The 20,026-nt window shown below is 40.5% G+C and overlaps 1 protein-coding gene across 2 annotated transcripts in view; it reads left to right on the forward strand.

Annotated features, from left to right (window-relative positions):
• RUNX2 (RUNX family transcription factor 2) overlaps positions 1-15,225 on the forward strand; it is a 113,577-nt gene extending 98,352 nt beyond the window's left edge. For both annotated transcript variants that reach the window (XM_030555247.1, XM_030555248.1), the window contains one exon: positions 9,950-15,225. In XM_030555247.1, the coding sequence (XP_030411107.1) occupies positions 9,950-10,428 (479 nt within the window). In that variant the 3' untranslated portion in view covers positions 10,429-15,225. The remainder of the gene's footprint in view (positions 1-9,949) is intronic.
• The last annotated feature ends 4,801 nt before the right edge of the window (positions 15,226-20,026 follow it).

A 20,026-nucleotide genomic window follows, 5' to 3' on the forward strand; every position in this document is an offset into this window, starting at 1 on the left:
ATATGCAACAGGGGCCAAAATAATTAAAATACATAAAGAGATAGGAGTTCTTCCTCTCTCTTCTTCCTGTGCAGCCACTGTAGCAGAAACATCCTGTTAAGGGAGTTGGGTGGGTAATGATAGAGCCTATGCTGGATTAAATGGGAAAGTGAAAAGACACTATTTTACCTGCTAAGCAATCTGCCAGATATGCCTGGGAATCACTCTCCTTTGTTATATACTTGGTACTTTGATAGTTGATATTAGATGAACCGAAGTGCTTGGTGGCTACACAAAAAATCCAAGGAAAACATCTATCTAATCTATCTATCTAACTAAAGAACAGATGGTATTTTAATGTGCCACTCAGCTTGCCTAAGCCCCAAAACACGTCAGTGTTAAAAAAAAGTGAAATATCATCACAATTCACATGCGAATAGAGGAAGTGCAAGGCCAGGAAGACGCTATGCAGTGGAACAGCTGTGAAGGAGTTAAAATGTTCAGTTGAGTTTTGTTAGATTGCTGTGCTCAATAATATTACAGTTTAAATGGTCCCACTTAGGCTTTGAAGTTTACACCTCGTTGAAGCGAATGGGGAAGCAGTTCACACCTTTACTGTTGCTATTGTGTGTCTGGGGACAGAGTTTTGGTGTACAAAACTGATTTAAAAATGCAATTTGAAAATATTTAACACATATTAAGTAAAAATATATATTTATTTTTGAATGCCCCAAACAACACGGATATATTTGGCACAGTTTGTTTAAACTAAGCTTTCCATGCACACAGGATAACTACAGTGTAACCCTAAGGAGTTTTACCCTAACAGCCCAATATTGTAATCCCACTTGTGTGGATGGAACCATTTGCATGTCAGTGGAACTCCATGCCAGTTCGCTTGTGGGGATCTGATTTCAGAATTGGGGCCTGTTTGAAAGAAGATACAAAAAGTGAGTAACAAACAGAGGGCTTGCAGAAAGGAGGACAAAGCTGGTTTGGTTTTGTTAGGATATCAATAAAACAAGATATTTAATTAAATCAGTATTCCATGCAGGACACCTTCCTGACCATTATCACTGAGCCGTTTATCATGAGCATCTCTGCAGAAGTATGTTTTAAGAAGGGCAGGGGGGTAACCTTAGATTTTAGTTTGGAGAATACATTCCATACATAGGGAGCAGCATGGAAGATACAATGATGGTAACCCCAAAGCCAGGGCTTGACCCCACTCCCATTGACTTTAATGGGATTTGGCTTAAACCCCAAGTGGGTTCCATGTGATTTGGGTTTTTTTAATGAAAGTTGTGTACAGCTCCAATAAAAGTAAATGCACCTCATTAGTATTGTTATTAAAATATTTTCAGCTCACCTATAACAAGGCAGCTATGCATCTGTGTACACTGTCTCCATATTGGAGAAGGCTAAAAATGTCATTTTAGAAGTTTCTGGTTCCATAGAAGATGAGTTCTCAATTTGGAGGTTTCAAACAGGTTTCAGGGGTCACAACAACCTTCCCTTTCTTTATGACTAGATGGAAAGGGGAATCCCAGAACTTTCCTTTGTTGTCAGTTGGGCGTCACAGTATAGAAAAGAATGGAACACAGCAAAAAAAATTGTGGGGAGCATCTTTCCCCAATTCACTTTTTAAAAAAACGATGTTCCTGATCTTCTTCTGGCCTTGCTCAGAATATATAGTTTTATGACTGCATAGCTTGCTGAGAAATCCTTAATTACAGATGTACTTGGTTGGTGATAGAAAGTAATAGCTATACTGGCTTTAAAGTAATTTAAAAAACAAAATCCCAGACCTCACAGAATGTTACTTTCATGAAGTAAAAATGATGAGGATCATTTCTGAGAGTAATGACATTAATAGTGATTACTGACAATTTGCGTTTCTCTACCACTAGACAGCTATGAAGTGCTTTACAAACGTAGATTCAGAATTTTGTAAGAATTAGCACAAGCAGTAGGAAATTATTATTCTCTCTTCAAAATGGAGAATTTGAGGCTCTGATAAAAAACAAAATGATGATGATAATTATTTCCATAGCACCAAAAATCCCCAATCTCGCAAACATCCACACACATGCTCAACTGAATGCATGCAAGTCGTCACACTGAGCTCATGCAGAAAGTTAAACTTATGTGTAAGCATGTGTAGGATCAGAGCCGAAGCGTGCATGCCAATTAACAGTCATAAAAGGAGGCAGCCTGTGCCACATGGAAATTACAGTCTGAGGCAGAGACGACCCGGGCCTTCCGATAGTGTATGCGTATGGGAGGGGAAGGGGCAGAGTGAGGGCAACTGGCTTCAACAGTGTTACTGAGCATGCTCAGTCCATGTGAGCATGCTCAGTACAAGCCAGGCAACAAATCTGGGGTAAGGGTGGCATATGAGCCCACATCCCCCCCCCCAACGCATCACCTCAGGCCCCAGTCCTGCAGTTGGATCCACACAGTCACCCCTTGTGCCTGTATGCAGCCTCCTTGAAGTCAAGGTCTACCTGTAGGAATCCAATTGCAGCATCAGGGTCTGGTTCTATAAATACTATCAGATGCAGTAGAAGAAAACTTAAAATAAAGAGTGATGAAAGTAAAATAAAATGACACAATAATGCAAAAGTGTGTTTGTGGAAAAAGTCAAATATAAATTGCACACAAAAAAACCCTATATTAAAAAAAAATTAAGGTGGCAAAGTCAAGCATTCGAAAGTTAGGAAATGCCAAAATTAAGGCTGCCTGTGCAACCTTAATTCAGCCCGCTTGTGTGTATTCATCATGATACATTCTTTAATTACATGTTCACATAACTATTTTTCCCATAGGACCACTGCCTCATTTAGTGCCCAAGATGGACATTGCTCACTGAATGAGCAGTTTATTCCCCTTACTGTTCAGTGTGTGGCCCCAGGCCTTATTTACTGCACACTATTCAAACTCTGCTCTGAGGACACAATTATTAATTTCCTCATGGGTCTTTCTTTGGTGCTCCTCACCACAGCATCTGAGTGCTTCACAAATATTAACAAGTTGCAGGGGGTGGTGTTAGCCCCATTTTACAATTGGGGAACTGAGGCACAAAAAAATTAGGGTCAGAAGTATCCATTAATTTTGAGTGCCAAATCTGACATACCTAGGGAGCTGATTTTTCAGAGTACTTAACATTATATAGCATTTTATATATTCAAAGCATAGCTCCCATTGACTTCAGTTGTACCTGACAGTGCTCAGCACTTTTGAAAATCAGACCCCAGAGTATCAAGTCAGGCACCCAAAAAAGAGGAATACATAACTAGTGACCTCCCCTGAGAAGTCTGGTTGAAATGACATGCCCAGCATCACATTGGAACTCTGTGGCAGAAGAAAGGATAGAATTCAGTTCTCCAGGACAGCATTCAGCTGCCTTAACCACAAGACCATCCCTTCTCTTTGTGCAGTCTTCTGCTTCATTCACCACACACCTTCCAATGTCTGCAACAAATGAGACAAGGGTCCTACAGACAACCGCCTTCACTATGTAGCCCTGATTCATCTGCAGAGCACGTCCATTTTGTGCACTGAATGAGGCAAGATCTTGTGGGGGAAAAAATAGTATGCGATCATGTAATCAAGAATTGTATCATAATGCACATGCACAAGGGATCCAAGTTAGGATTGAACAGGCAGCCTTAATTCTCACGTATCCTGACTTTTGAGTGCTTGATTTAATAATCTTCTTTTAGCATAGATTTTTTGTGTTCAAGTTCCTAGGTTTTAAAAAAAATAAAACTAAAAATCAAATAGAAATTCCATCACGTGACATCATATTGACAGCCATATGGGTCCTCAGCAAGGTTGGAACTTTTATACACACCGCACAGACGTGCCACTTGTCCTAGTGGCGATACTAGGTTGTTGTGCTCTGTGTGGACCAGCACTAAAGGGTTATGGGACATTTTGCCAGTGGGTTGCACAGATATTTGCTGACAGAGGAGGAATGGTGATATTCAGGAATCTTGGGTTCCATTCTGGGCTCTTGAGGACACCAACTCTTGTGCCAATTATGCCCCAAGCATGACATCTTTTCTATTCCTTCCAATCTGTCCTGGACTCAGCCCTACTCCCCACAAGGCTAAACAATTATTTTCTACTTGCCTCCTTCTCAGAAACAACAACTATCTTGGCTGAAATAAAATAATAATAATAATAATGATATGGAAAATTTCAGCTCAAATGGTTAAAAATTTGGCAAAGTTATAAAAAACTGAAAACTGGATCTTATAACAGGAAGAGTCAGGCAACCGTAATAAATAGGTGTGCTACCACCCCTATCTATAATAAGCTAAACTGCACAAGTAAATCATAGACATTAGGGAAGAAAAAAGCCATAATAAATCAATTAGTCCCATATCCCTGCCTATTCAGGATAGAATAATTACTGCAATCTTTAAACAGTGCAAGGCATAATACGAAGCCTAAAAGCAGTGAGTGCACCATTTAGGTGAAATATAATTAATTAAAATAGTCCCTAGTGATAGTTATAAGTATGCCAAGCTGAGGTCCCTTGGGTCCATCTGTTCAATTGTTTTCTAATATAGCATAGAATAGACAAACACCATTGTATTTTCTCATACTTTTTTTTAATGATTATACAGTGCACTGGATTGTTAAAAATCCCTTCCACGGCAGACATATGCAATACATTTAGGGACTGTTTCTTCAGTAATGTCCCAATAACAAAAAATGACTAAGCACATTCCAGCAAATTGCAATGTTTGTAAGTTATAAATTTATCCCATAATCCTTTTAAAGTGCACATCAGCTTGCTGTACCCAGAAGGAGTTAATACACCCACAATACATTGCAGTCTATAATAATTGGAAGTGATTGGCCAAAGTGCTGAAACCAGGCCGGAAATTTGTTGCATTATTCTCTATAAACTACAAGCAGAGCTCATTAATTGAAAAATGAATGTCAACTGGCATTAGCTGGCATCCGTAAATTGAAATGGAGAAATGACCGTGGCACACGCTGTGCTGTAAACAATATATCAGTGAAGCTGCAACAGGTAAAAAAAAAAACAAACAAAAAAACCTCATGCAAAACCAATCCTAAAATGTTATTGGCACGCTCCCAAGTCTAGGGTTTTTAATGAGGCTTCTGCATCAAAATAAGTGAAACCACATGGAATTTTAATTGTTTTTATTTTAAATACAAAACACAAGAGCAGTATGGTCTGCAGGAAGGAAAGTACGTACTAACCTGCTGCTTTAGTGTAGAGATTGACGTTTTAACATTACTTCATTTCTGTTCTAAATTTATATCTCACGGACGATTCGTATGCCATACTACATTTGTGCAGAACTTACCTAGTAAATTTAAGTACAGTTCAGGTAAACTCTGAGATGGAAATCCTTTGGGTAAAGAGGTAAACTCTGATATGATTTTTCTTTTATGTTGTTAATTAAGCTCCATAAAATGATCATATCATAGAAGATGGAACTTGCATTAAAGATCCCTATTTCCATTTTCGTCTTTGCAACAGCAGTGGAGGAAACACGGTTTTCACTAAACAAGTGTAGCTTAAGCAAAGCTTTCAGCCTTGAAATAGGCTGCAGGTTGCATGTGCCACTCAGGTGAAAAGTGACACTTTGTGAGGCTGGGAGGCCTCAAATTCACACTATTTCACTATTGGTATATCAGAAAAATCAACATAAATCTTTAATTGTGGACTGGGATGTAGGAGAAGGATGGAGGGGTGGTATTTCAAGATGTGTTTTACTGCACTTTCAAATTATTATACTATCAACCAGGGGTGGCCTGAGAAGGAGACAGAATTTACCAATGTACATTGCCAGAGAGCCACAGTAATATGTCAGCAGCCCGTCCGCAGCTCTCCCTTTCACCCCCCCTTGGCTCCCAGCACCTCCCACCCACCGGCAGCCTTACGGATCAGCCCCACCCCCTCCTTCCCCATACCTCCTAATCAGCTGTTTTGTGGCGTGCAGGAGGCTCGGAGGGGAAGGGGGAGGAGCGAGGTCATGGCAGGCTCAGGGGAGGGCGCAGGAAGGGATGGAATGGGGGGAAGGGCCTGTTGCAGAGCCAGGGGTTGAGCAGTGAGCACCCCCCGGCACATTGGAAAGTTGGCACCTGTAGCTTCAGCCCCAGAGTCAGTGCCTATACAAGGAGCCACATATTCACTTCTGGAGAGCCGCATGTGGCTCTGGAGCCCCAGGTTGGCCACCCCTGCTATAACCATCATCATCACTTATGTGCATGGCACGTCGTAGCACAAATACAAATAAAGATAGATTCCGTGCCCAGAAGGGTTTACCATCTAAGATCCCAATCCTGCAAACAGTTATGCCCATGTTTAAATTTACATGCATGAAGTGGTTGCAGGATCAGGGCCTAAGTTAAAACAAAAGCAGTAGAAGTAGATAAGACAAGGAGGGAAGGGGGTGGGCCTACGGCAAAGTGAGGTCAATAAAATGACATGGGCACAAGGGAGGCTAGAGTATGAGTCTCCAAGGTTACAGTTTTTAAAAGATGTGATATCAATGGTTTGATGCAGTGAGAGTTAGATTTTCCAAGTAAGCCTGAAAAAGCGGGTTTTAAGATGAAAAACAAGACAGGGCAGACATTTGTTTTCCCATTAAGAACTCCCTGCAACCCAGCACTTTTCTGATCAACCCTGAAAATAATATGCTTGCACAAGGGCAGTACAGAAATGTTGGTAAGGAAACACATTGCAACTTAATCCAAAAAGTTAAAGATGTGGCTGAAAGGGAATTTGGCGAATTGGGCAGTGACCAAATTGCAAGTAGGAGTAATGCAGACATAACCCTATAGGAAGAAATTACATTTATTCAGTGTTTGGGTAAACAGGACTCTGTGCTTTATAAGCAACAGTGAAAAATCATCAAAAGCATCTTAGGCTTTTAAAAAGAATTGTACTTATTGCAAAGAAATAAAATATAAATACTTAGTGTATGAATGCCACATCTACCTTTGAATTTAACTTGCACCTGTGTAAATTAGGAGCAACTTAGTTCAAGTCAGTAGAGTTATATTAATGTGAAAGCATCATAAGCACTAACAGATTCAGACTTAGTATCTCAAGCAGCTGGAAAAACTGTACAGTAACCTTACATTTCCTGATATGTATCAGACCTTTTCACCGTATAAAAGGAGCAAGATGATCGCATTCCAGAATAACAGCTTTGTTTCTGGGTGGTATGGCCTCTGGTTGCTGTTTGTAGTTAGGAACCAAAGAATTTGCATGCAGTGACACAGCGTTTGCTATAAAAGTACAGTAGAACCTCAGAGTTACAAACACCTCGGGAATGGAGGTTGTTTGCAACTTTGAGCAAAACGTTATGGTTGTTTTCAAAAGTTCACAACTGAACATTGACATAATACAGTTTTGAAACTTTACTATGCAGAAGAAAAATGCTGCTTTTAACCATCTTAACTGAAATGAAACAAGCACAGGAACAGTTTCCTTACCTTATCAATTTTTTAAAAAAACTTTCCCTTTTTTTAGTAGTTTATGTTCAACCTGGTACGTGTATTTGTTTTTTTGTTTTTATTTTTTAATCTCTGTTGCTGCCTGATTGCGTACTTCTGGTTTCAGATGAGGTGCGTGATTGACTGGTCAGTTCCTAACACTGAGGTTCTACTATACAAGCTATATTACATTCAATAGTGCTGGGGTTTGGTGGGCTGGTAAGTGGATATGGAGTCATTCACTTCTAGGTCACTGATTCAACTCCAGATCAGGTAGCAGTAATCATATGATGATCACCCCTAGAAACGGCCCCACACTGGAACTTTAAATCTAGCTCTCTTTAAATTTCTGAAGAGGCTGGATTAGAATCCTTCACTTTCAATCAGACCTTGTGATTTTACCCTACACCAGGAATCGGCAACCTCTGGCACACGACTCGCCAGGGGTCAGCAACCTCTGACACGCGGCTCGCCAGGGTAAGCACCCTGGCAGGCCGGGCCAGTTTGTTTACCTGCTGCTTCGGCAGGTTTGGCCGATCACGGCTCCCACTGGCTCCAGTTCGCCGGGGGCCAATGGCCAATGGGGGCGGCAGGAAGCTGCCGCCAGCCCATCCCTCAGCCCGCGCTGCTTCCTGCAGACTCCATTGTCCTAGAGCAGCGAACCGTTTCCAGTGGGAGCTGCAATCGGCCGAACCTGCTGACGCGGCAGGTAAACAAATCGGCCCTGCCCGCCAGGGTGTTTACCCTGGTGAGCTATGTGCCAGAGGTTGACGACCCCTACCCTATGCCTACTCCGGTTCTGAACATTGCCTTTCGGCACATTTCTAATCACCACCTGGCAGCATTTCAACTGGCTTATGTCAAATGAGTTAGTGGTCTTGATATAGTTTCCAGTGGTCAGGTGTCGAAATCATAAAAAACGCCATGCCAGCTGATGGCACTCAACAGAATCCTTCTGCCTTAGGGTTTTCATTCATGCCAACCGTTGTCTCTAGCCATCAAGGCCAAGGACAGGAATTGACCAACCTACCCCCTCACTAGATGGGAATGTTTTCAGGTCAGGTTTGAGGTGAGTCATCTGGCATCTGACAGGAGCCCTAAATTCCCTTTAAAATATAACAGATTTGTGGTTTTGGGAGAAGAGATGGGTGAACCTCATGGGTCCTGAAGTTTTGCAAAGCTGCTGAGTTCTCAAACAAAGAAGCACAGAGCCAAAGCAGTTTTAGCTCCTGAACACTTTCCCTGCAATTTAAACCAGTGCTCCCTCCATATGCGTGTACACACACTTCATATGAGGAGAAAGTGAGCACACACTCTAAAGGGTTGTGCACTAGGGAAATATATCCTTCCTACCTGTAAAGGTAGGGCGGCACAAGTGAGTGCCCCTACTCTGCATTCTATTTTTTCATTAGTCAACTTCTTTGCCCCCTCTCTGTTCCCCCTCCCCAATTTTCATTCTGCCAGCTCTCTAATCCAGCTTCCACGATCCTTGTTTCTGCTCCTTCCCCCCCAACTCGTTTCCTAAGCAGAACACCCAACCTATTATTTTCATACCTAGGATGTTTGAAGGGAATTGGAAATTGGGCTAAATGAGTTCACCCATCCCTGCTTCATGTCAGAGACAAACTTATTGTAGAATGTTGCCACCAAGAACATTAGAGTAGGCACATGCTATGGCGTCTATAGACAACCAGATGGAAGAGACACAATAAGCAGACAGCTTCTGTGAATAATGAGTGTTGGGCTTGCAACTTGCCATGCACTGTGCTGAAAATTAAAACGTGCAGACTTCCTTGCAGCTTGGTGGCTCACCCTGTTTTAAAACTCTTGACAAGGAGCCAGTAACCTTTTTCATAGATGAAAACCTTGTCCAGTGGATCATGACCTGAGATATATTGAGTGATAAGAATGGTGGGGGCATTTTCATCCCTGGTTTAACTCTGTTGATGTCACTAGCATGACTAACTCAGTGTGGCCAGCTCTTGTGATTTTATTGTAAGTCTCAGGATAATGACTGTTCTTAAAGCCCCAGCTTTTGAAGGCCAGTGCTCACATGAGACTCAGCTTTCTTTTAAAACAAAAGGTTTCTAGCACTCATGGCTGCGGAGGAAAGCCTGTAACGGTGACCCAAGTGCACCCTCTATGCTCAGAAACCAGAAGGCAAACAAAATATAATTCAGCATTTATTATTTTTTAAAGTCTCCTGGGGGGGGGTGGGGCTGACCAGTGTATTTTTCAGTGCTTGGAGTTGGCAGTACTACTAACTCCATTGCCATCGGTGGAGTTACACTAGGGATGCTTTTGGCCCAGCATTTGTGTAAGACAGGTCTACGATTCTTTTCCTTGCAATGTGTTATTTGATATGATTTGCTGTTCTTTGGGGGACCAAAAGAAGTGGGTTTTCTTTTAAAAATATCACTTTATTATAAAAAAATTGATATTTACAGATTTTTCCCCCATCTTTTGTTATAATTTTTAGGTGCTTCCGAGCTGGGCCCATTTTCAGATCCCAGGCAGTTCACAAGCATTTCATCCCTCACTGAGAGCCGCTTCTCCAACCCACGAATGCACTATCCAGCTACCTTTACCTATACACCGCCAGTCACCTCAGGCATGTCACTGGGTATGTCAGCAACCACTCACTACCACACCTACTTACCACCGCCCTATCCAGGCTCTTCCCAAAACCAAAGTGGACCATTCCAGACCAGCAGCACTCCATATCTCTACTATGGCACTTCATCAGGATCATACCAGTTCCCCATGGTGCCGGGAGGAGACCGCTCCCCTTCCAGAATGCTTCCTCCCTGCACCACCACATCAAACGGCAGCACATTATTAAATCCTAACTTGCCTAACCAGAATGACGGTGTGGAGGCTGATGGAAGCCACAGCAGCTCCCCAACTGTTTTGAATTCTAGTGGCAGAATGGATGAGTCCGTTTGGAGGCCATATTGAAATTTTCTCTGCGCAGCCCAATCTCCATGAGCCAAAAACAAATGGTCGACAAACTACAAAGTGCCTGTTTTTTAAATAGATTTTACTGATATGTGCAAGTATTTAGATGAGATGGTAATGGCCATAAATAACGCAGGAGTGACCAACCAAGCACAATCCATGTTTCAGATTATGTGGATCAAAGCACATATTTTTCGTGGAATCATTTTACACCTTGTTTTATATTTAAAATGTACTTTTTACACACAAAAATAACCCAATATTTTTTGGTCTAGACTGTTGTCATAAATAGTGAGTTCGTTTGCCAGTGAGGAGAAAACGGACTCCCCAGTTATCAGGAAAAACATGGCGAAGCAAGGCAAAGATTGCGCTCCATTTTATTTTTTAAAAACCTTGAGCTCCAGATACAGTTGCAATCATACAATGTATGGGACCCTGTTCACTCACACAGTGCAATTCAACTGGCTTGTATTGGTGCACATGAAAAGGAAAGCACAGATCAAGTTGCTTCCATTTTGCTATAATACATTCAGATCATGGTAGATGTTCAAAATTTCTATCCAAGCCTTGTTGCACATAAAAGTTGGAACTTTTCGGTTCATTACTTTTTTTTCTTTTTGGTACTTAAAGAGAGTCTTCAAGGTACCAATTTCAATAGACAATCTTGGGGTTTCCTCTTTGTTTTTCCTATAATTATTTTTCCTTTGTCCAATTAACCAAAAATAAACCCCAACCCTCCAAAATTAAAGCAAAATCTTATTACTTATGCAAAAAATAAAAATGGCAATATATGATACTCAAGCCAAAATGATATAGGTAGTATTTGTGTTTGGCTGGAGTTTTTTTCTTTTTAAATTATAAATGTGTGAAATTTGAAATTATTTGCTAACATAAATCATATAACTTTAAAGAAATATTTATAATTATTTAATGACATTTGGACCCTTTAAACGTCTCTTAATGTAATGCTATGTTGACTTCGGTCTCTAAAAGTGGGTTGTTTTTTTAAAAAATAATTAAATTTCTTCAGGGGTGTGAACCTCAGACCGGTACCTGAACTCTGAAAAACAGTTCCAGTGTGAACTGTTTACAATGTGATTAACCCTCTCCCCAAACCAAAATGCATCCGTATCAAATTATTTTGGATGTATCTTCTTTAAAAAATAACCTATGAAGGAAATGTGTTTAAAATGTTATTAGCTATCTGGTTGCCTTCAACACAGTCTTGCCTTTTAATCAATAACAACTGAGCTGGTTGAAAAACAGGAAGGAAAAATGAGTGCTTCCCCCCCAGATTTTCCTTTCTCTCTGTTTTTTCATCAGCATTTGCAAAATGTTAAATTCAAAACATTGTCAATTTTGACAATGTGTTTCTAAATTTGAAATGTTGACAAAAATTTTGTCAGCCTCTCAAAATTCATAAAAATTTCAACTTGCAGTTGCTCAGAAATGGGAGACAGGGAGAAATTGTGATTAATGTTTCTTTCATTGAAATTTCAACCAGCTGTATATAATAATTAGGTTTATGAAACAAAACCAATAGTATTTAGCCTCTTGATGTGATTTAGTCACAATTCACTAGCATCAAATGCTAGAGCAATGAGGATTCTTTTTTGTTTACTTTTTAATAGATATGGCAGTTGTCATATTGCAGAGACAAGCACAAGGGAATAACTGCTCTGCAGACCAATGCTCTGCCAGTCCGGTGTTCAGCAATAGTCAGATCTTCAAACTTAATACTGAAGATGCAAGTCACCTTAAAGCCCACTCCTGGTTATTAAACATGGTACACTAATACAGGGATATGAAATTGCACCTGATACCCTTAATCAACATGTCTGCTACCAAACTGTAAACAGAGGCACCCAAATTTTGCAGTCCAAGGGCTGCACTGGCAAGTTCTCAGGAGTCTGATCCTGATACAAACCCCACTGAAGTTAGTGGGAATCTTTCCATTGATTTCAATAGGTTTTTGGATCAGGCTCCTACTGTACATATTAACCTCCGATTCAGCAGTCCATCCATATTCAGCAAAACACTTATGCATGTGCCTAACTTTAAGCACATGCTTAATTCCCATCGTCTTCATTGGGACTTGAGAACACGCGTGTTTTGCTGAATCAGGGCCATAGAGTGGATCAGATTGCAGCCACCCTGGCTTTTAACAAGAAGTGCAGCCTGCCTAGGATTCATGCTCCCAGCATGCAGTGCTCTCTGTTGACCCAGCTAGCCTTAATTGTGTCTAGTAACCAGTATTTTCCATGGGCTGCAACTCTATTGAAAATGAGGATGTAACCCTCACACTAAATACATGGTGAACAGTCATCCAGTATAATAATTTATTTGGACAATATAGACATTGTCATCATCAGTCAATGGTTTAGCCAGTCAGCTACAGAGATTACCATGGTACATTCCTCACAATTTGGTGTGATTACTTGCTCTTAAAAAAAACAAAAAGTCGTTGCCTTCTAAAGGTTGTATACTAAGTATGCTTAAATAAGTAAGACACTTTTCTAATACTTAGTTTTCCTTCAAAGATGGAAGCTGTAATTGATTCTATTTATTGTTTGTGGTAGCTTGAAGCATACCACTGTCCATTTATTTGTAACTGTAAAATACGTTTGCTAATTTCAGCAGCACTTAAAAAGCCAGTGTCTGGTTACACATTTCAGTTTTGTGTTTTGTTTAGTAAGCAAAAGAAAAAAAATGTACTGCCAATGCAAGCTGTTTCCTATTTAATAAAAGGTACTATATTTGTACATTATTTGTTATTGCTGAGAAGGGCTTTTTAAAGATTTACTGTATGCATATTAAGTAATTTTTTAGGGATGCTTTTGTGTTGAAATGTTGTTAGAGTGGCTGCAGGCAGCAACCCAGAAATTTTTTTCTCCTTAAAGATTTTGTTGTACAATTCAAGCACTTCATTTTATTTCTGGATAAATCCATCATAGATCTGAGTTCTGTTTTGCTCAGTACCTACATAACTCTGTTTGTGTCACCCCCATTGTTCAATTGGACCATTAGGGACAGACTTGCAAATAGCTTAAGCATGCAATTATGTAATGCAAAATGCATGCCTAATTTGTTGCACTTGCGCTGTGGCAGACCAAGTCGATTGGGAGTGGGGGTGGGGCTCATGCTACTGCGCTAAAAATAGATGCATAGACATTGCAGTTGGGCCCTAAAGCCCATCCTCCTCTCTAGGCTTCAGAGCCTGAACTGCAGCCTAATCTTCAACTTCAAAGCACTGTCTACACAGCCATTTTAAGCACAAGTATCATGAACCCCCTAGTCTACAGTCTGTTGACCAGGGTTGGGTGGTCTGCTGCCATGGCTTATGTGGATATGCCCTTAGCTTCCAGGATCACACAGGCAAATGGCTTATTTTGCCCATGTGAGCAGGCAAATACTAAAAGGAGACATCAAAAGCACCCAAAGATTTAGGAGCACAAGCCCCATGGACTTTTAATAGAATGTGTGCTCCTATATCCCTTCGGCACTTTTGAAAAATCTCTTCCTATATTTACACAGGTGATTGGGGGTACCTGCACAAACACATCAGTGCACAATTGCATGTCTGAGCTTTTGGAAAATACTTCCAAGTGCATTTGGAAATGTTCTTGATTCAGAATTTCTGGAAAATATTATGTTAGGGAATTAGAGTGTCATTTACATTATGATTATTATGAGGATTATTTCCTCAGAGGTACAAGAGCCCTTTTCCTTTGGGGAGTGGAAGTGTTGGTGCAGTTCACGGATTTAGAAAGAAAGAAATGCCTTTGTTAACCTCCAGCTCTCTCAGATTCTACCAAAGATGTACTTACATCAGAACAGGTATGATGTCCTTTATACAAAATAGAGCGGTAAATCCAGCCCTCCGTACTCATATAAGTAGGCCTACTGAAGTCAATGAGATCACATGTATGAACCGAGTTGGATTTGACCTAAAATGTCATTAGAGTGGCATTTATGGATTCTTTTACCAGACCAGCTGCTGTGTACTTCTTAGTCTTCAACTTCCTGCCAGCAGTCCCCCCGCAGAGATTTATCAGTCTCAACAGGTGCCATTTTGAATGGGGAAACTTTTGCACTGTCATACTTATCGGAATACGGCTCTGCCTTGGTTACTGGAGCCTGCCATGCAATCCAGGAGATATGATGTGCCAGGATTCAGACAGACAACAAGCCATGAACTAAAGCAATAATTATAACCTGTACCAGCCATGATTTCAAGATCAAAGAAGCCCGATTCTCTGAACCCCTGAATTTCTTACTATTTTTTAATATAATGCATTTCATTTTAACACTTTCTGAGAACTTTTTTAGATGTTTGTTTACTTCCACGTTTACAGATAACTCTTTGCTTTTTTTTTTTTTTTAAATGCAGTACTTTTAAGTATATCAGCCAAAACCATACTTTTACAGTAAGTTTGTTTTAGGTAATACAAGTGACATTCCTTTTTGTTGTTGTTGTTGTTGTTGTTAACTATGTTTTACCAGTCTTGAATTTCTGCTGGAACAAAACATTTGTAGCATTTCCTGTAAATACAAGCTTTAATTTTTTTATTTTTTCAAATACCATTGCCCGAGATTTGCTTTTCATGCACATATTGTACAAACACATTCTGCTTTGTGCCACAGACAGCGATTGTGGATGAGTTTACTTTAAGTTCAAAGGGACTATTTGTATTGTATGTTGCAACTGTAAATTGAATTGTTTGGCATTTTCTCATGATTGTAATATTAATTTGAAGTTTGAATTTCATTTTCAATAAAATGGCTTTTTTTTGTTAATGTTCTTCATTGCTTCTTCTCCTCTGCTGTCTCTTTAATTATCCAAGTCACACACCAGAACAGTCAAGGACGAGATACAGCTAATATACCATGGGCTAATATACCAAAATTTCAGTGGTTTTTTCTTCATTTTCTGCAATGTTTAAGCTTTCATCTAAACATCAAGATAAGTTTCCAGTCTGGATGGCTGCAAAGAAAACCATCCAGATCTGATCCCCCCACCCCAAATACTGCTTTCTTCCTGAGTTTGCAGCCACACTACTTTAAACAGAATTTTTCAGAGGGATGTGAACAGCCCCGTTCAGTTTAATGGAGTGATGATTCTGAAACCTAATGGTGAATTTTAACAGAAACAGCCAGTTCATGAGGCATTGTAAGGAGAGCTTCGGATTTTGGGGAAACCTTGAGTAGATTTCAGCACTCTTGCTTCTACCTGACTGACCCCCAGCACTGGCTCCAGGCACCAGCTCAGCAAGCAGGTGCCTGGGGCAGCCAAGGGGAAGGGGTGGCACATCGGGCTCTTCGGCAGTGGGTCCCTCAGTCCCTCTCCGAGGGAAGGACCTCTTTCTGAATTGCCGCTGGAGAAGAAAGCGGTACGGTGGAGCTGCCGCCCATCGTGGCTTTTAAAAAATTTTTTTTTCTTCACTGCTTGGGGCGGCAAAAACCCTGTAGCCGGCTCTGCTGACCCCTGCTTCTGGTCAGACTAATTGTGGGGAAGAGACCTGGGAGAAGTTAACTTCCTCCTCTCCCCATGGCAGCGGCAGCAGGAGATCAGCCTGGTGGGTGAGCAGCTCAATTGCCACAGGACCATGTGGAGGAATAGAGTGAATAGCTGTTTGCATTGCTTGTATCTAAGAGTATCCCTGGTAGAGCATTCCCACAAAATGCCTTAGCCTCATAGTATCAGTTTGCATTTTTTTTACCTTGTGACTAGAAAACTACTTTGCATTTATAGCAGCTCTTAGGTGTGGGTCTGAGACAGGAGCAATGTATCCGCTGCCTGCAGCTGAAGGCATATGGATAGGAGTTAATAGCTCTTTTTCTTTCCATCAGTTTGACTGCATGTCTAGTAACAAAGGGCAAAAAAGTAGAGGTGCGGTTTTGATGTATTTTACTCAGGATTGAGGATCCAGTGATAATACCAAAGGATCACTTCTCTAGAAGCCCCGTCGGTTTCTGTGAAATATAGTTAAAGCAATTAGGTCTCTGCCCTTTGTAATGATGAAGATAACCTTCCTGACATGAACCAAAGCAGTGCTTCCAAAGAGAAACAAAAGCTCAGGGAGATGTGATAGGCACCATCCGTCTCAAGAAATCTTTAATGCTGAAGTCTAATGATGGAAATGTAAATGGCAATTTAATAGCTATTTAATAGCTACCTGTTTTAATACAAACATCCAGTCCCTAGATTGTGGGTGAAGACAGTACCAGTTTGGCCCCGATTTTAGGAAAACTTTCCCTGGAAAGTAAGAACCACCACCATGTTGGCAACATACTTCATTCTCTAGTGTATCAATATATTCCAAGTCTTATTGTTAATGAGTTTGGTAACCAATAAACTATAAATAGTACCATAAACTATAAAAATCATTAGTGCATAGACCTCTTGGTCAATCAGAGCACAGGGATAGCTGCAGTCACTGATTCATAACTACAGTCATTTTCAGTAATTGTAGAGCATGCAACTCTGCACTCTGATTTGCCGCTGCCCTGAGAACTCATCATTCACATTCCCTCAGCAAACATGGCTGCCTCAACTTTTGTTTAGTATCCAAGAGAAGAAAAATGTAAAACGGAGCATTCCAATAAATTAGTGGAGGGATTTTCAAAAGCACACAAACGCTATGGACTTTAGCCTCAGACTCCAGACCAGATTTTGGTTATAACCTCAGAAAGGAAGCACCCTTGTATCTTATCTGCTCCATTCTGATCTCAGACCAGTTCCACTTCATGCCTTCAGTGAAATTTCCCCTGATTTACACAGGTCTGAGAACACAGGCAAGCCCACCAAACAAAAAGAGACACTTGTACTTTCAGGGTGTGCAAATGTAAGGGAAGGGGAAAATATCAGAGTATTTCAAGCTGATTTACAGCACATCAGCAGTTTGTTTTGCATAAGAAATAGTTTCTTTCTAATTGGACGATGAGCATGAAGGTGGGCTTCATAGATAGCTGAAGGAACAAAGGGATCTGAACTGAAAGCTCACGTGCTTTCCTAGAAGAAAACATAGGAATTACCAGACTGGATCAGACCAGTGGCCCATTTAGATCAGTATTCTGTCTCTGACAGTGGCCAAAGGCGCAAGAACCCCACAGTAGGCAGATGTGAGATAATCTGCCCCACAAAAGTCTCATTCTAATTCCTAGTAGTTAGAGACCATCTTAAACCCTGAAGCATAATCACTGGTGCTGGAACTAGGGGTGTTGGGGGTGCTGCTGCACCCCTTGGCTTGAAATGGTTTCCATTATATATAGGGTTCATCGTTTGTTTCAATAGCTCTCAGCACCCCCATTATAAAAATTGTTCCAGCATCCCTGAGCATGAGGTTGTTATCTCTTCTAAAACTTTGTTTGCATTAATTGTTAAATCTCTGGATATTTTTATTATCCATATTAACAACTCAGCCTCAACACCATCATATGGCAGCAAGTTCCACAGTACAATTCTGTACTGAATGAAAAAGTATTTCCTTGTATCCATTTTGAATGTGCTATCTTTCAATTTCATTTACTATCCCACTGTTCTGCTGTGAGAGGGAGAACAGAAGCTCTAAATCTACTTTCTCAGTGTCCTAAAACAAGCTCTTTGGGACAGCATCTGTCTTTATGTTCAGCACTGAACTCGCTGTTAACATCAAACAGACAAATTATAAAATGTTTTTACAAGAGAAGAGAAGATAGAGTCCTATATTCAAGCAGCTGATATGCAGATTTTGGTCAAATTCTGCAAGCTCCCAAGCACTAGATCTAGGCAATTAGTGGGGAAACTATTCAAATATTTTTGGGTGGAGTTCACCCCTGGGCAGAGTGTTGGCACTATTTAAACCATAGGACTGCACTGATATACAGTCAGGGAACAGAAACAATGCCATGTGAGTCAAGTAACCAGCTGTACTGCTCATATAGCCAAACTTGAATTCATTCTTATAGAGAACAGTTTGAGAAGAATGCAGAGTCTGAAATTTGTTCGTAAAAAGTACGTTGGGCAATTTCAAATAACAAACAAATGTATTAAAAACTTGCGAGCTGTTCACAGCCTCTATTCACAAATTGTCTGAGTCCGGGAGATAAAGGGGGTTTGCATGAATAGTTTGAGCAGCTCAACTCGGCATCTATAAAGCAACAGCCCTTAGCACATCATGAACTAAGAGCGAAAAATGACATGAAAGAAATAGAGAATACAAGGTTCACTCTTATTGGTACACAATCATTATACATCTCTCTCCATGGCTGTAGTATCTGAACAGGACTTATCTCCAGAACACCGCTATCTCTCTGTAACATGGGCCCCATTTACTGAGCTCCTCACAATCGTTCATTTATTGATCCTCACAGCACCCCCTGTGAACAGTGAGTTCTTATCCCTATTTAACAGATAGGTGCAGAGAGCTTAATGCCTAAATTCTCATTGACTGCATCAACTTTTGGGTGCATAAATTGAGTCACCTTAAAAGAGTCTGATTTTCAGAGGGCGTGTGGCTCAGATCTTTCAAAAAAAAACAGTTCCCTCCATTTGAGCCTCCAACCCTCCCTCGCCCTCCAAACCAGCACCAAAAAATCACTAGCCACTTGCAAATTTAAGGTTAAATGACTTGCCTCCGTAACATCTTTCTCTGGATTGCTAATGATCCCCTACATAACCTTAGTTTCCCCAAATGTAAAATAGAGAGATGAATACTTCTTTACTTTGCGGGGTTATTTGAGGATTAGTTAATATTTACTGAGTGCTTCAGCCATGCTATTTGTTATTTTAATTTCCATTTTTATTACAAGTTTGGTGTTTGGGTCTAAGCCACATCTCTTTAAACAGTGTGTTTCTAAACCACACATTTACAGAAAGTTAACCCAGTTTGCAAGTTGCTGAGCAGGCCAATAACAATGCAGACGTAAGGTCAAATACTGCTCTGTCAACAGATTCACCCTGGATTTACAAAGATATAGCTAAGGCCAGGATACAATTTGATCTGCACTTAACATAATTTTCAGCCTCTCCTTTTCAAATAGTAAGAATCATTAAGATATAGCATAAACGTTGCTAGAATAACCCAACATTTGAAAGAAAAAATTGCAAAGTTTAAATGTGACATTATGTAGCAAGTTGTCAGCATTTCTTTGGTTAACCGGGCTGGATTCTGATGATCTATTACATCAGTGTACGTCAGCAGGAACTCAGCTGACATCACTCAATAGCTTAGTGCTTTATCACTCCATCAGGTTTTTTTTATGCAGAATTTTTCTTTGACTTTAACGGTGACTTCTTAAAAACTGATGGCACCGTATGGCCATTGGGGGGCCAGATTCTCACAGGCACAGAGAAGTAAAGTGCCCAAATTCCATAGAAAGTCAATGGGAATTGAGTGCTAAACTCACTTTGAAATGGTCCCCCTTCATTTTTATTCCTACAGACTCTGGCATTTGTGCACTTAAATATATACACACTGGAGCATAAATACTGATGTTTACATTTTCCTTTCTGCAGTTTTTCAAAAACAACCCCCCCCCCCACCAAAAGTAAAAAACAAGTCCTTGGTAGCTTGAGCTCATCCTACTGCATCAAACTGCTCCGAGATCAACTCTGTGC

This window comes from Gopherus evgoodei, chromosome 3 (genome assembly GCF_007399415.2).
Source record: "Gopherus evgoodei ecotype Sinaloan lineage chromosome 3, rGopEvg1_v1.p, whole genome shotgun sequence".
Classification (NCBI taxonomy): Eukaryota; Metazoa; Chordata; order Testudines; family Testudinidae; genus Gopherus; species Gopherus evgoodei.